The 17,999-nt window shown below is 46.4% G+C and overlaps 1 protein-coding gene across 1 annotated transcript in view; it reads right to left on the reverse strand.

Annotated features, from left to right (window-relative positions):
- The window catches only part of RARB (retinoic acid receptor beta), a 419,484-nt gene that overhangs the window by 160,808 nt on the left and 240,677 nt on the right, over positions 1-17,999 (reverse strand). The window contains exon 4 of the mRNA XM_078663972.1: positions 852-1,012. Within this exon, the coding sequence (XP_078520098.1) occupies positions 852-1,012 (161 nt within the window). The remainder of the gene's footprint in view (positions 1-851; positions 1,013-17,999) is intronic.

Genomic DNA, 17,999 nt, shown 5'->3' on the forward strand with positions numbered 1-17,999 from the left:
AACCCCTCCCATGCTCGTGACGGAACCGTTCCGTCACGAGCCTCGGGTGGGCTGTGCTGGTGACGGAACGGTTCCGTCACGGCCCGCTCGCCGCGCCTGTGCGGCGCAAATTCCACGCCTGCGCTGAGCGTTCTATTAGGCGGGCGGGGCCGTGACAGAACCGTTCCGTCATAAGCACAGCACACCCGAGGCTCGTGACGGAGCAATTCTGTCACGAGCACGGGAGTGCCGCGGGCCCCGCCTCCCCCTTAGTGTGCGGCGGAATAGCCGTCGCAGCGAAGGGTTAATGGTCAGATGCAGCCAGTGTCTCTGAGTTGTGCCGCTGTTGAAACCTCCTTTTACAGAGCAGCGGCACTCACTGATGAGGAGAAGAGGAGACATGACTACCTGAACTTGTCACCAGGCCTATCAGTCTCAAAACACTGACCAATGGGCATCCATTAGGCGTAGCTTAGCACCTCTTCTAACTAGCTGCTACATCTGGCTTTCGGCTTGGTCTTCCCAGGCACTATCCTGCTATTCCTTGTCTAAGGGACCACGAAGACAGCAGCAGGCACAGGAAGTAAACAAGACAAAGCGCACATGGTATAGGTTCTGTAGGTTTTACCTCCCTTAGCCTCTGAGCAGCAAATAGGAATCTGATAAGCGGCTAAGGGTTGGGCAAGAGTAAACACTGTGATGTCATCAGCGAGATCTGAGGGCGTTTGAAGTCACTTCCTGTGGACTACTGGTGAACCAATATCCATGGTTGACCTCATTGATTGGAGGCTGAGGTTGGCTTTAATATGAAGATTGGTGAAGACGAAACCCTGGCTCAATAGAGCGCGAGACACGGGCAGTCGGGCACTCACCGTGGTGTACTTGCCGAGCTGGCAAAGCGAGGGGAAGGTTTCCTGATGAGCTTTGCGGATCTTCTCGGTAAGGTCGTCCAGCTCGGCCGTCATCTCGTAGCTCTCGATACATTCTTGTTTTATCGGCTCCTTCTTCTTCTTGTTCCTGTCATTGCGGACGGCTGTAGGTGAAGAGAGAACAAGGCGGTCATATGGGGTTGGTTGGATGGAGTGGCTGGCAGGTTACCTGCTTACAGTCCTCCAAGACACACATTTTGGCAACACATGGTCAATAGATCACAGATTGCAAATATCAATTGAGCACCTTTGACTAGGCTTACCACATGACTCCAACACACTAGCACACATTTAACAAATCAGTGCATTCTGGGAATTGTAGTCTTGACTCAGTTCATTTGATCCAAATGGGCTAACTCACCTCAAAACAATGACTGTTAAAAGGAAAGCCGAAGACTTTACGAGCAGTGCCCTAGTGATGTGGAGTTATCTGTTAACTCTAACATCCCTTAAAAGACTCAATTCAGGTCCAATTTGCAATCCTAGTCCATACCTAAAAAATTAGAAGCCATTCCTTTTCTTTGGAAGTTGAAATACATACAGCTTTTCCATTTAATAAATCACATTTATGTCAACCAAGCATTGGCAAAGCCAATCGGTTTGTCTCCTTTACAGGGTAACTACTGTACCTGGACCCATCAGAATTAACAATCCACTCATAATATGAGTTAACACTCAGCCGCGGTCGGTAGTAGGAGTTCTTGCAGGGCAGTGATGTGGGGAGAGGGAAGGGCAGGGTGGGGGGGGGGGGGTAGTAATGTATGGATTACGGAGTTTAACAGGTAAGTAAACATATAAATAAATAAAACGAATTTCGTTGTGCGCACTGCATCGCATTTGGTGATGCAGTGCGCGCAACGAAATTTGTTTTATTTATGTATATGTTTACTTACCTGTTAAACTCCGTAATCCATACATTACTACCCCCCACCCTGCCCGTCCCCCTCCCCACGTCACCGCCCGGCAGAAACTCCTACTACCGACCTCGGCTGTTAACACTGCAATACCTGACGGAATATGACTGATGCACTGTAAACCCTCTAAAAAAAAAAACGAGGACCCGTACTCACCGAAGTCTCAGTGCTTAATTTGCAAAATAATAAGTGATAGGGCTCTTGTCAGGAGGCCACTGCAGCTTGAAGCATTCATCCCCCCCCCAGTCCTGCCAATGACAATACCACCACAACTACTAACCATCACACTCCTACAAGTGTGGCAATTCAGGCTATTCCAGCCCCCAAAGCTATGGGAATGGATTGGGCAGCACACATTAATAATTTTTAATGTGCATTGAATTAATACACAAGTGATTTTGTGTTCATTCCTAAACTAAACAAATAGTGCCACCATGTGGTGCACTGCCATAAAGTGCAGGTGTTTACAATTAAGTGCAGGTGCCCAGTGCTGTAAACTACTGGCTCAAATTAAGCTCTGTCGATGTGACATTTGGGCCATAAAGGTTAATGCTGGTGTTGCACCTGCTCCGAAGCATGCACGGTTTGACGGATATCAGAACCCTGGGACAGGAAGTTGAAATGATCTGCCCAGTAAGAGGAGCTTCTCTTGTTGGCAGTGTGAAGAGCTGGCACTAGTATTTAGTCTGAGAAACAAACACCCAAAAATACTGGAAAGTGGTCGCCCTAGCTGTCTTGTTGCTAATGTGCCGAGAGCTGCCCTGTGCTTGTCCCCCGCTCTGTGAAAACGCAACAGACAACTCTTGTGCGGGTTTTGGCCATCTGTCAGATAATATCATTCAATCTGGTTCCAATTCTTTTTCCTGGCAATATAATAGTGCTTAGAAAAAGGTAAAATAACAGTATTTACCGTTCAATAAAACACATCAATTCGTATTATAGAAGTGGTCATTTTAAAGTTGGTGTCCCTCTACATATAGATGCCTGCCTATCTAACAAAAATCTGCTCCAACTATTGCACTACAATAAGGTGCTCAATAGTTTTTGGGGAGCTTACAGGATGTTAGGACCTCCAGATTTTCAAACAACTGGTATGTAAATAGACATAGAGGAAAATCAGGAAAAAAACAGACAGGTTAAAAATCTGCTAATACTGATGCTGTGAAAAGGGGATATTGGACATCTATGGGCTAAAATCTCATTGCATTTTTTAAGCCGTTTAAATTTATGAGATGAAATAATAGATGTCCAAAAAACGTTTTCCTCTTATTAATTAAACAGCATGTTTCAAAATTCACGGAAGAAAAACAACACAATGAAAAACAATATTTTGTTAATATCCTGCAGGTTTCAGTCTACAGACGGCAACAGTTCTATAGCTCCTGTTCCAATATCTGTAACACACAAAGGCCTCTTGACGCAGTGCTTAATTTGAGGCGGTGGTTTCTGGTGCTAGGCACCGGCACTTAATGACTAACACTGGCGCTTATGACAGCTGCCACATGGTGGCGCTGTTTGTGTAATTTAAAGATAAGCAGAACAGCAGTTGTTTATTAATTCAATATACATTAAAAACAACTAATACCTGCTCCCACATCATTTTTAGAGCTGTGGGGGCCTCGAACAGTCTAAATTGTCACACTTGTAGGAGTATGACAATTAGTAGTGTGTTGGTATTGTTATTGGCAGCGCTACCAGTGGCTCCTGACGAGGGCCTGGCACTTATGTTTTTTACAAATTAAGCACTAACTAGATGTACTAAGAGGCGGGTCACAAACAGTGGTTCAAATTGCACATTTTAGTACATAGATCACATCGCAAAATCTCTTGTCAGATGGTATTGCAGAATGACCAGAATAATTAAGAGTTATTGGATTGGTTGCACCCCCCGCTCGCACCCTTGTGATTGGAGGCAAACACAAGGGCCCGATTCACAAAGGTAAACTGAGACGAACGTCTAACTTTACGACTTTCGGTATTCACAAAGGGCATTTACGAGTGGTAAAGTTAGACTTTGTTTCAGTTTAACTTGATTTTTGGTCTTAAATTAAACTGGGACAAAAATCTAACTTTACTACTCGTAAATGCCCTTTGTGAATACCGAAAGTCGTAAAGTTAGACGTTTGTCTCAGTGTACCTTTGAGAATCGGATCCAAGGACGGTGGCCTGCAAAGAACAGCAAAGGATAGATTTATGTTTGAAATCCCAAACAGCATCATGTTTTTTTTCTTAAAGCTGTGGCTGTTTAGTAAACAACCAGTACTGCTTTAACCCCTTCGCTGCGGCGGCTATTCCACCGCAGTGCTAAGGGGGAGGCGGGGCCGCGCGGCGGCCCCCTGCTCGTGACGGAACCGCTCCGTCACGGCCCTGGGGTGAGCTGTGCTTGTGACGGAACGGTTCCGTCACGGACCCACCCGCCCATTAGAACGTCAGCAAAGACGCGGAATTCACGCCGCGCAGGCGCGGCGAGCGGGCCGTGACGGAACCGTTCCATCACCAGCACAGCCCACCCGAGGCTCGTGACGGAACGGTTCCGTCACGAGCATGGGAGGGGTTAAAAAGGATGATTTCCATTTGAAAAGACTGGGGGCGAGCAGGCAGTGCTCCCCCGCTTGTACCTCTGCCAGCCCCCTCAAGGCTGCCAATGAGTTTCTGAATTATTCCAATGTTCTTCTGACTGCAGGGCTAGTATGTCTTGTTTTTGCTTTCAGTATTCTGCTTGTTTGCCATAATTTTTTGTTCACAAACAGTTTATCGTTTTCATAGTCTACTGCTCTGTCTTTACCGCTTTATTGTGTTACATTCCTGCTGTCAACATATCTTGTGTTTTGTTTGTTTCAACGGTTTGGATTCTCACTTGAAGGATAGGTGTATTTACATATTTTAAGATATCGTTGACGTGTTGACTACCAACAATCATAGATGGACTATGACATTCTTATTGAAGCTGTGGTCATTGAGCTGAACTGGACCCGGACTTGCCCTGCGCTACCTCCGTTGAGCGAGGCCGAGGCTCGTCATCCAGGTGTGTCCCGAGTGTCAAGGAGCCTTAGAGTGATACCTGTGGCATAGACTGGTTCCCTTTCAGCCCTTCTTGTGGAGATCCCCAGCACTCTTACCTTTGCCAGTGCTTGTTTGCCCATGCGGCTGCAGGGGCCGAGGCACTAACTATCCAAGAAGCTAACTAACAAACTTACAAACTAGCTAATTAAAGGCCTAATTTAGATATTGGCGGACAAGTTACTCCATCACAGCGGTGACTGAATTCCCGTCCAACCGAAATATAAATCCCGATATATCCCATGGGATTTGCATTTCACCAGACGGATATACGTCATTGTTGTGACGAGTAACCCTTCCACCAAGATCTAAATCAGGACCTACGTGATTAACTAACGCCAAGGCTAGCCCTTACATTACACCTAAGAGTACCCTAACCCCCTGAACCCATCAGAGAAAATCTTTAAAGGATGGAACGGTATGTGAATATAGTAGGACTATGTGTCGATTGCTTCTATGTGCTCAGCACCGGCCCTTCTTTGTAAACACCAGCACGGTATGCAAAGTTTACAACGAAATTTTTACAACGCACTACCATTACAACGCAGGTATTACCACGCATACCATTACAACGCATTGCGCTGGGGGGCGCTCTAGGGTAAGTAATAAGTTTAATTTTCTATCCAACACCTTCCCTAGTGTCCACGGGGACTGGAGTTGGAATAGAAAATTATACTTACCACTATCCAGCACCTCTAAGCGCTATGCGTTGTAACGGTATTCGTTGTAAATACCGCGTTGTAAAGGTATGCGTGGTAAAAGTATGCGTTGTAACGTCATACATCCCACCAGCACGTATTTATGAAAAGCCATAACATGGTGGTGCTTTATGTGTATTTTTAAGCAACTATTTAATATATCTTTAAAAAATGATAAACGATTAACTTTGAATTGCAGTTTCAAGTGGCGTGCAGCCGGGTTCAGCCAGCTTCAATGGACCCGTGTGTAATACCTTAGGCCCTGGCACGTATTTTTTTTTTTATTCGCAAATTAATATTAAGCACCAGTGGTGTAAAGAAACTTGAGAGAGACCCCCTGCAAAGTCCAAGGAGGGCCCCCCTTACTTACTCAGGAGCTCTCAGGCCAGGGTAATGCGCTGAGGGCCCCCCTGGACCTCAGCCCCCCCGCTGTGAGGGCTGAGGGAGCCTTTGTTACAGAAATAGTGAATCTGATGCCTTTGGGGTGTAGCTGGCATGAGGATATGAAAATAAACTTACGATGAACATCCTATTTTTTCTTTAAATACCTCTATAATAAATTACTTTTCTTTATTTAAAATGGCCGCACTATCAGAAGTCAACATTTAAAAATTTGCTTTTTTAAGACTACTACATTTATAACATTATGTTTTCGGTCAACTATAACAATTATGCTTTCCTTCTTGGTGATTTCTTACTGGAGATGGTCTAGTGTGGTGGTGCTGACACCCCAGCCACACTGCCCTTTTCAGAGGCACTGCCTGGGCTGTCAATTTCCCTATTATCTGTGCCCCTGGAATCATGGGGCAAGATGGGGAACAAGTACCTGCTCCATGGTGGACTAAATTATAGGCAGGGCCACTGGAATAATACAATTGTGCTGCTGTGACGATTTTCGCATGATTATAGATTTGCCACATTTGCCACATAATCCATCATTTTCCACATAATCTGCAGGTTTAAACAAAAAAAATTGTTTCTAGCTCAAACTGTTCAAAAGTAACTAAAAATGCAGCAACATGTGTTGCGGCGCACTGAAAGGCCCATTGCAAAGCTGGACTGGTTGCCCTTTTGTTGTTCATTGTTATATTTGGGTATTAAAATGGTACTAATGAGGTGCAGCCACTGCCCAGGCTGTGTTATCAAGTTTAAAAACGATAAAATAATGAAGTAATACTATTACAAAGTGTGCTGTATTATGCTGCATAATTGGCTTTTACTTGCCGCATAATTTACTTAACCCTGCCACATAATTTGGCCCTCTCCTGCTGCATAATTTGGCCCTCTCCTGCCACATAATTTGGCCCTCTCCTGCCGCATAATTTGGCCCTCTCCTGCCACATAATTTGGCCCTCTCCTGCCGCATAATTTGGCCCTCTCCTGCCAAATAATTTGGCCCTCTCCTGCCACATAATTTAGCCCTCTCCTGCCACATAATTTGGCCCTCTCCTGCCACATAATTTGGCCCTCTCCTGTCGCATAATTTGGCCCTCTCCTGCCACATAATTTGGCCCTCTCCTGCCACATAATTTGGCCCTCTCCTGCCGCATAATTTGGCCCTCTCCTGCCACATAATTTGGCACTCTCCTGCCGCATAATTTGGCCCTCTCCTGCCACATAATTTGGCCCTCTCCTGCCGCATAATTTGGCCCTCTCCTGCCATCTAATTTGGCCCTCTCCTGTCGCATAATTTGGCCCTCTCCTGCCACATAATTTGGCCCTCTCCTGCCACATAATTTGGCCCTCTCCTGCCGCATAATTTGGCCCTCTCCTGCCACATAATTTGGCACTCTCCTGCCGCATAATTTGGCCCTCTCCTGCCACATAATTTGGCCCTCTCCTGCCGCATAATTTGGCCCTCTCCTGCCATCTAATTTGGCCCTCTCCTGCCGCATAATTCCAGTGGCCCTGATTATAGGTTAAGAGAAGTTACATTATGTGGCAACAAAAGACTTATTCTGAGGCAAATAATACAAATAAAAGTAACTTCTGCAGTACAATCTGTGGCATTAATATAGGACCATTCAGATGGTTTAACACAGGTTGATATAAAAGGCATCTCAAAGCTAAAATCAAGAAAGCTAAACACGTTGAGCGGATCCTATTCAAGATACAGATCAACAATAATTCTGTCCTGCCTGGACACACAAAAACAAGGCCTTCTACTTCCCAGGGGGAGGCAGATTGTAGAGAACACGACAGCGATGCAGTCAGCAGAAAACAAGCCTGCAAGTAAAGCTAAAGCAATAAAAGACGTGCCTCATTTATTCCCAGTTATGTTCTAAAACTTTTCTGTAGTGTCGGGTTTCCCTTCTGTTCATGATACAGGCCCTCTAGAAGAATCTGCTTTCATTCATATACATCCCTCCTGATTACATTTACTACGCTTAGAAATAGTACAGATAAAAAGGGAACAATAGCAAGTGTAAAATCGTTTTTACTTGCTCTGTTCTTTGCACTAATGAAACAAATCTTGTCCATATATAGCACTTCTAACACACATTTTGTGAAAACTGGACTGATTGGTTGGTGCACAAATCCACAGCCACTTTTCACTTCTCATTTTGCTCCAATGAAACATAAGTGAGGTGTAGTACGGGGTTTAAATTGTGTAGGTGAAAATGCAGTTGCTTACTTCTTTGGGGGCGGTGACCAAACTGCATTATATTTCCCCGGCACACCCTTAGTACTCCCACTTTTCCAATTCGGGGCAGAGCTTATATCTACTAATTGTGTAAATATTATGCTTAAATTACACTCCAATTGCCGGCATTTAGATAGGTCACGGTGTGTCTATCCACCGAGTGGTGGTGTTGAATTACGGGGCATATTAGAAAGAACCTCGTTAAAATTATCGCGGTTTTAGCGGCAGGAAACTACAGCTAAAACGGCGATAATGGGCTTGCTAATATGTGTTATAGAATTCCAATAGAAGCCCAAGTTAGATGTCCTGCACATCTAACCTGGACTTCTTTTGCTAAATGCTGAAAAGCAGTGAATGGGGAGCACTCGAGGAGGCAAAATTCCATTTTGCCTGGAGCGCTGAAAATCGTTGCACCTTGTTTGTAATTCACAGCTATCACAATTATGCAAGACGTCTTCCATGAGTAAGTATACATTACGCCTGCAGGAACCTTTTGTGAATCAGGCCCAGATTATTCAAGGAGGTAGCAGGCTGTCGCGTCCTGTCGTCCTAGCAGAGCCGCTTGCCACTTTCATTATTGCCGCTAAACCGCTAAAGTAAATTGTAATCATGCCGTGCTGGAGGATGTAAGCACTCCTTGGAACATTGTGCGGCCCCCTAAGTGCGGAGGGAGACTCATAAAGCCTTTGTAATGAGGGCCCATTCGCTTACGCACCTCTCCGCGAGCTGATTGACATGTTTGCTAAGCACGCGTCCTCCAGCTGCTAGATAGCTCAATGGCTGGTGGCAACGGCGCATTATGCCTGGCAGTCATGAGAACTGCCGGCCCATGACGCCTCTTCCACAGGGAAATGGGCAAATGCGCATGTCTATTAAGAAAAGATGGAAATATTTCCAAGGGTGAGCGGCTGCTGCACAAGGGCCGTGGTTCTTGCTTCCCCTTTTCTCAGGGCCATGAAGGCTGCAGCCGTATGAAAAGAATGTAAGCAGCGCCCTCAGAGGCTTAGCTAAGCCAATCAGATTCAGGGGGTGTGAATCTCAAATTTCCCAACTAAAAAAGCAGTGGGTCATAGGGTGAATGTGTGAGGTGAATAAAGTTCAGGATCAGGGCCGGACTTGCCATAGCAGGCACAGGGCAATCCCCCGGTGCTCCGCACGGGTGGGGACCTGTTTTGGGCCCCTGGGGGACGTTTTTGTTATAGTGCCGTTTTTGCAGCGTAGCTTCAAAATCGGCCCTGTACCAAAATCGGACGAAAACCGGCCCCGGCAAAGAGCTCGGTGGCACCTCCAACCCTCCCCCCCTACCAAAGAGGGAGGGGTAGGGGGGGGCGGCCGAGCACTTTCCCAGGGCCGATTGTGGTTCCCAGTCTGCCCTGTTCAGGATGGACTGTTCCCATGACCGTCAGGATCAGTACTGATTTGCATTAGGTGGGCCTTTACAGCTGTTTTAGAGTTTAACGGACAGGTACTCCTTTGTAGCGTTGACCGAGGACCCAAACTCAAGGTCCATCCACCTGATACTGAGTCGGGCAGACCCGAAGTTTTACAGTGGGAAAAATGTACTCCATGGGTGTAAAACATCCCCTAAAGGTCTGACAGAGTTGTTGCCGACACACATAAGCCATCCGACATTCCACTCTATCTAGAGTGGACGGTCAGATGGCTTTTTTTTTTTACTGTTGGACAGTAAAAAACAGAGTAATGAACTCCACGCTATTGGAGAAAGCTCCCATGGTGTGTGAGGGGCCATTAGATTTTTTTTAATAATCTGTTTATGGAAAAATTAAAATGTTTGGAAAACCTTGACGGCATCCTTCATGTTCGATGGAGCTTCTCCTACATTGACAGATGTCCGCGGGGTAGCGGACATCTCTAAATTTGGAAGGTGGAGTAAAGTCAGTAAAGTCATTTTCCATCCTGTCTGCCTTTAATCTGTCTGAGAAATCCTAAATCAGCCCTCTGTCTAGAGTGGCACCGTGGGTGGAAAACATTTTTTGGACTGCTACCCCGAGTGACTGCCCGTGGTTAGACTATTTGCAAGCATTCGTCCCATCACCTTTTGGGTGTTTGATTGCCAGTCATAGCCTGGAAAAGGGAGACTGGCTTAGCTTTCCAAAGTCACTACTGCCAATATTTGTCAATTCTAAAAAATAGTATTTTTTCTTCCACTCAAGGAGTACTTCTATGGGTGCAGATTTGCAACTTTTTTGGTAAATCAATCTTAAATATGTTTAAGTTCCTGATCCAAAAAAATAACAAGTTGAAACCTCTTAATGAATTCAAGATGGCAAAAAAAACCTGACACAAACTTTGCAGACCGACTCAGGACCTTTTCCTAAATACCAAGCCAAGAATGTAGTTATTTGCCGGGTGTAACACCCGAAACACCCCCTTGAAGTTATGCCCCTAAGGGTAATTAGAGCAATCCTTATGTAATTTTTACTCATTCCATTCTCTGAGCCCCTCCACAACAAACAGCAGACTTGACAGCGATGTTATCAAGGGGCAAGTGGTGTGAACCTTTTAATTTCTTTTATTTTACTTATCATACCACCATTATATGCAAATAATAGCCTGTCAACCGATCTGTACCTCCCCAGACTTTTGCGATATTCCATAGTTCCTGCGCTCGGGCCCTTCCAGTAGCCTGGCTGCCCAGACCACACAGGTGTAATCATTCGACAGAAAAAGGTGTTGTGCACTCATGTCCTATCCCAATTTTGAAGGCCACCCATATCTTAGATTGTGTATTGGATTCCAGTTCGATATCTGTTTTTGCTGTTCTTCTTACTTCTCGTAGGCAGTCCGTCCCTTGGGGTGGAGAGGATTCGGTCCATTTCTTACAGGTTTCCCACCTAGCGAGTAGAATTAGATAAAATAGCAAGCGTTACTAACAACGTCTTTGAGATTGAGCCCTGGATGCCCTCCTCCCCCCTTCACTATGTCGGAAGTTACACTTGCAGTCCAAGGGTTAAAATGTAACAAGGCTCCAGGGTTGGACAAGATCCCTGGTGATCTTTTTAGAGATGAGCCGAAGATCTGGGTCCCCTACTTGACCGACATATTTAATGCTATTCTCGACGGCCAAGAGGCTCCAAGCACCTGGCTGGGGGCCGAAATCATTCCGATCTATAAAAGGGGATCTCCGCTGGCCCCGTCAAATTATAGACCAATCAGTCCTATTGACGTTACTCAAAAAATCTATGCCAAACTGCTTTTGCAACGCTTGCAAGATTGGATTAGTGAGAATAACATCCTCTCCCACCTGCAAGCAGGGTTCCGTGCTAAAACATCTACCATTGACCAATTATTACGTCTCCAGGTTCTTTACTGGAAGCATGTGGTCATGGAAGGGGGTAGCCTCTACCTGACATTTGTGGACCTCAAATCCGCATTTGACATGGTGGACAGAAACCAACTCTGGAGTATATTAACAACAATGGGGATTCCACCCTATTTATGTCACCAATTTAAAAGACTCCATGAAGGAACCTATGCAAAGGTTCGTTATGGCAAATACGGCCAGCTGACAAGAGATTTTCCCATTGAGAAGGGAGTTAGGCAGGGATGTGTATTGGCCCCTACGCTATTTTCCCTCCTTTTAAATGGCCTTGTCGATGACCTAACTAGTGTACATAACAGTGACGCTCCTAACTTAGCTGGTGGTAAATTTCCTGCACTTATGTTTGCGGATGACACCCTGCTGCTCTCAAAAACATCTATGGGGATGCAGCGGGTGTTAGACCAATTCACCAAATTCTGTAGGAACAGGAATTTGGTGATCAACATAGATAAAACGAAGTACATGGTGTTTAATGCCAGTGCAACCAATTGTCCACGCCCGTCAATGGATGGACGAGCCCTGGAAAGGGTAAATAATTTCACTTATCTAGGCCTGACCTTAAATGATAAAATGAGTTGGGAAACTCAAATGACTAAGACTAATTTAACCCTTTCTCAGTCTATGGGGGGGATCCTCAAAGTGCAGAAATCTTGTGTCCATAAAGTTATCAGCGTACCGCTGGAAATATATACGGTTCAAACCAGATCATCCACCCTCTACGGGGCGGAACTCTGGGGCTTTGTCCACCGAACAAGATCAGTACATCTGAGAATAAATTTGTTAGACAGCTGCTCTCCTTACCAACTAACACTCCTCTAGTCCCACTAAGGTTGGATATAAATCTGAGGCCCATTGCAGAAGTAATTGCCTCTCGCCCGCTCCTCTATTGGCGTAGATTGTGGAGTGTCCCGGAGCTTGAGTGCTATAGAGAAGAACTAAAGATTGTGATGGCACGCCCGGGTGCAGGGAGGATAAAATGGCTATCCTTTATAGGGGGGCAGGCGTCTAAGATCGGCATGGAGAATCTCTGGTCTAATCCGGAGGACACATGCAAATCCATCTCCAAGAGAACCCTGGCTGAGTCTATAAAACACTACAACCTAGAAGAGGTCCTTCGATCAGCCAGGCCTTCTAGCCTCACTGACAGCTTTCTGGATTCCAAGAATGTCTACAGTTTTGAAAAGGAATTAGATACTATAGAACCTGTCTTAGCAAAAAAACTGTACTTACAGTTCAGATATGGTACACTACCCCTCCATTCTTACACCGATAAATGGAAAATGGGTTTAGTTCGTCCTTGTCCAGGTTGCAATGATCCAAACGAATCCTTAATCCATGTGATCTTGTTTTGTCCTGCTTACTCTGTTAGCAGAAAAAAATGGATCATACAGCTATGTGTGAACCTAGGAGTCAGGAACTATATAGAGTATTTTAGAATTTTAAAAACTGATACTAATGCACTGATAGTTACTGCTGTTGCTAAATTCTTGTTTTCAATGTGGTTAATCAGACGGAGATTGATCCGGTAGTAGTAACCTACTTTAACGTAGGTAGACTGTTTTATCCCAGAAATAACTAGCCTTCCACCGTGTTTTAAACTTTTATTCTATGTATTTTACTGTCTTAGTGTTTTTATCGTCACACTATAAACCGCATGCTAACTGATTTATTGCAAATACCTAAAATGAGATGTAACTGTGTATTAGTCTATTTTTGTAAATGGTTTTTTCTAAATTTTGATGTACTTTTATGGTTCATAAACAAACCGAAATAAAGTTAAAATGAATGAATGAAAAATAGCAATGACTGTTTGTCCCCAGTAATTTCTCCAGCTAAAATCTTGGGGGGAAGCAAATAGACGTGAGACAAAGAGTCTCTGGGAGTTTGAAAACAAGTTAAAGAACGTAACAACGGTAAAGAAGGTAATAAGTGGATGGTATCACGCACTATTGACCTCCGAGGATGAAAAAATCCAACCCCTTTATGAAATATGGGAAGAAGTGACACAGATTCCTGACCCACCAAAAGTATGGCAGCTTTCGTTCAAGCTACTGTATAAAGTAGTCAAACCATCGAATTTGAAGAGGAACCATTTCTTTACAGCGAATAGATTATATTGGACTCCACAAAAAATGGCAACATTCGTAACAGGTGCCCTACCTAAATGTCACAGGTGTGGTGAAGTTAGTGCTAATGATAAGCATATGTTTTTGGTATGCCCTCAGTTGGAGAAGTATTGGTTTGAGGTCGAAAAGATAATTAATGAAATTTTTTAGACAAATATCAAAGTCAGCCTTTTACTAGTAATGCTGGGGGTAGAGAGATCAGCCATGTAATGGTGTGAAACCTTTTATGTAAGGAGTATTAAACATGCATAGACAACGCCTATAGGTCTCACTTTTAAAAGTAATTGGCTCTGCCAATGCCAGTTTTTAATGTTGTACAGCATAAACAAAAGGGCTAAAAAATACACGATGATGTGGCTGAAGGCATCCTCGTCAAGTAGGTGCTGTCACATGTGAGACACTTTGTAAGCTTACAGTGGGCCTTGAGCCCCCCCCCCATTGTTTACCATTGGTTGGCTTCATCGTTACTCTCATTTTCTTGCTTCTCTTTGGTTAGCACATGCCAGCTGCACATCCTCTTCATGTGTTTGACCCTCCCCTTGGGCATGGCCCAAGTATTTGTGTCCTTCCACTACTCATGCTTACAGAACCACCTTTTTCTTTTAGTTGAAGCAGTCCATAAGTGTGCATGTGTTTGCAGACAGTCTCACCCATGTGCTTCTACGCCCTGCCACCCTTCAGTCCATCTCTGTGTTGATGCTTGTCCCTCCCATCCCTTTCTTCGTGGCTGCTTGCCTGTCCCACTCTCCCATCCCTCAATGTGTTGATGCTTGCCCCTCCCACCCTCTCGTCCTGCTCCACGTTGTTGCTTGCTCCCTCCCATCCCAATCTGTGTTGTTGTTTGCCTCATCCCATGCTACTCTCCATCTCTGTGCTGTTGCTTGCCTCATCCCATGCTACTCTTCATCTCGGTGTTGATGCTTGCCCCTGCCACCCTCTTGTTCTGCTCCACGTTGTTGCTTGCCTCATCCCATGCTACTCTCCATCTCGGTGTTGTTGCTTGCCTCATCCCATGCTACTCTCCATCTCGGTGTTGCTGTTTGCCTCATCCCATGCTACTCTCCATCTCGGTGTTGTTGCTTGCCTCATCCCTTGCTACTCTCCATCTCGGTGTTGTTGCTTGACTCATCCCATGCTACTCTCCATCTCGGTGTTGTTGCTTGCCTCATCCCTTGCTACTCTCCATCTCGGTGTTGTTGCTTGCCTCATCCCATGCTACTCTCCATCTCGGTGTTGTTGCTAGCCTCATCCCATGCTACTCTCCATCTCGGTGTTGCTGTTTGCCTCATCCCATGCTACTCTCCATCTCGGTGTTGCTGTTTGCCTCATCCCATGCTACTCTCCGTCTCGGTGTTGCTGCTTGCCTCATCCCATGCTACTCTCCATCTCGGTGTTGTTGCTTTCCTCATCCCATGCTACTCTCCATCTCGGTGTTGTTGCTTGCCTCATCCCGTGCTACTCTCCATCTCGGTGTTGTTGCTTGCCTCATCCCATGCTACTCTCCGTCTCGGTGTTGTTGCTTGCCTCATCCCATGCTACTCTCCATCTCGGTGTTGTTGCTTGCCTCATCCCATGCTACTCTCCATCTCGGTGTTGTTGCTTGCCTCATCCCTTGCTACTCTCCATCTCGGTGTTGTTGCTTGCCTCATCCCATGCTACTCTCCATCTCGGTGTTGTTGCTTGCCTCATCCCATGCTACTCTCCATCTCGGTGTTGCTGTTTGCCTCATCCCATGCTACTCTCCATCTCGGTGTTGCTGCTTGCCTCATCCCAATGCTACTCTCCGTCTCGGTGTTGCTGCTTGCCTCATCCCATGCTACTCTCCATCTCAGTGTTGTTGCTTGCCTCATCCCGTGCTACTTTCCATCTCGGTGTTGTTGCTTGCCTCATCCCATGCTACTGTCCATCTCGGTGTTGTTGCTTGCCTCATCCCGTGCTACTCTCCATCTCGGTGTTGTTGCTTGCCTCATCCCATGCTACTGTCCATCTCGGTGTTGTTGCTTGCCTCATCCCGTGCTACTCTTCATCTCGGTGTTGTTGCTTGCCTCATCCCATGCTACTCTCCGTCTCGGTGTTGTTGCTTGCCTCATCCCATGCTACTCTCCATCTCGGTGTTGCTGCTTGCCTCATCCCATGCTACTCTCCATCTCGGTGTTGCTGCTTGCCTCATCCCATGCTACTCTCCGTCTCGGTGTTGCTGCTTGCCTCATCCCATGCTACTCTCCATCTCAGTGTTGTTGCTTGCCTCATCCCGTGCTACTTTCCATCTCGGTGTTGTTGCTTGCCTCATCCCATGCTACTGTCCATCTCGGTGTTGTTGCTTGCCTCATCCCGTGCTACTCTCCATCTCGGTGTTGCTCTCCATCTCGGTGTTGTTGCTTGCCTCATCCCATGCTACTCTCCATCTCGGTGTTGTTGCTTGCCTCATCCCATGCTACTCTCCATCTCGGTGTTGTTGCTTGCCTCATCCCATGCTACTCTCCGTCTCGGTGTTGTTGCTTGCCTCATCCCATGCTACTCTCCATCTCGGTGTTGTTGCTTGCCTCATCCCATGCTACTCTCCGTCTCGGTGTTGTTGCTTGCCTCATCCCATGCTACTCTCCATCTCGGTGTTGTTGCTTGCCTCATCCCATGCTACTCTCCATCTCGGTGTTGTTGCTTGCCTCATCCCGTGCTACTCTTCATCTCGGTGTTGTTGCTTGCCTCATCCCATGCTACTCTTCATCTCGGTGTTGTTGCTTGCCTCATCCCATGCTACTCTTCATCTCGGTGTTGTTGCTTGCCTCATCCCATGCTACTCTCCATCTCGGTGTTGTTGCTTGCCTCATCCCATGCTACTCTTCATCTCGGTGTTGTTGCTTGCCTCATCCCATGCTACTCTCCATCTCGGTGTTGTTGCTTGCCTCATCCCATGCTACTCTCCATCTCGGTGTTGTTGCTTGCCTCATCCCATGCTACTCTCCATCTTGGTGTTGCTGTTTGCCTCATCCCATGCTACTCTCCATCTTGGTGTTGCTGTTTGCCTCATCCCATGCTACTCTCCATCTTGGTGTTGTTGCTTGCCCCTGCCACCCTCTTGTTCTGCTCCACATTGTTGCTTGCCTCATCCCATGCTACTCTCCGTCTCGGTGTTGTTGCTTGCCTCATCCCATGCTACTCTCCATCTCGGTGTTGTTGCTTGCCTCATCCCATGCTACTCTCCATCTCGGTGTTGTTGCTTGCCTCATCCCATGCTACTCTCCATCTCGGTGTTGTTGCTTGCCTCATCCCATGCTACTCTCCGCCTCGGTGTTGTTGCTTGCCTCATCCCATGCTACTCTCCGTCTCGGTGTTGTTGCTTGCCTCATCCCATGCTACTCTCCATCTTGGTGTTGTTGCTTGCCTCATCCCATGCTACTCTCCATCTCGGTGTTGTTGCTTGCCTCATCCCATGCTACTCTCCATCTCGGTGTTGTTGCTTGCCTCATCCCATGCTACTCTCCGTCTCGGTGTTGTTGCTTGCCTCATCCCATGCTACTCTCCATCTTGGTGTTGCTGTTTGCCTCATCCCATGCTACTCTCCATCTCGGTGTTGTTGCTTGCCTCATCCCATGCTACTCTCCGTCTCGGTGTTGTTGCTTGCCTCATCCCATGCTACTCTCCATCTTGGTGTTGCTGTTTGCCTCATCCCATGCTACTCTCCATCTCGGTGTTGTTGCTTGCCTCATCCCATGCTACTCTCCATCTCGGTGTTGTTGCTTGCCTCATCCCATGCTACTCTCCGTCTCGGTGTTGTTGCTTGCCTCATCCCATGCTACTCTCCATCTTGGTGTTGCTGTTTGCCTCATCCCATGCTACTGTCCATCTCGGTGTTGTTGCTTGCCTCATCCCATGCTACTCTCCATCTCGGTGTTGTTGCTTGCCTCATCCCATGCTACTCTCCATCTCGGTGTTGTTGCTTGCCTCATCCCATGCTACTCTCCGTCTCGGTGTTGTTGCTTGCCTCATCCCATGCTACTCTCCATCTCGGTGTTGCTGTTTGCCTCATCCCATGCTACTCTCCATCTCGGTGTTGTTGCTTGCCTCATCCCATGCTACTCTCCGTCTCGGTGTTGTTGCTTGCCTCATCCCATGCTACTCTCCATCTTGGTGTTGCTGTTTGCCTCATCCCATGCTACTCTCCATCTCGGTGTTGTTGCTTGCCTCATCCCATGCTACTCTCCATCTCGGTGTTGTTGCTTGCCTCATCCCATGCTACTCTCCATCTCGGTGTTGTTGCTTGCCTCATCCCATGCTACTCTCCATCTCGGTGTTGTTGCTTGCCTCA

Source organism: Lissotriton helveticus, chromosome 10 (genome assembly GCF_964261635.1).
Source record: "Lissotriton helveticus chromosome 10, aLisHel1.1, whole genome shotgun sequence".
Classification (NCBI taxonomy): Eukaryota; Metazoa; Chordata; class Amphibia; order Caudata; family Salamandridae; genus Lissotriton; species Lissotriton helveticus.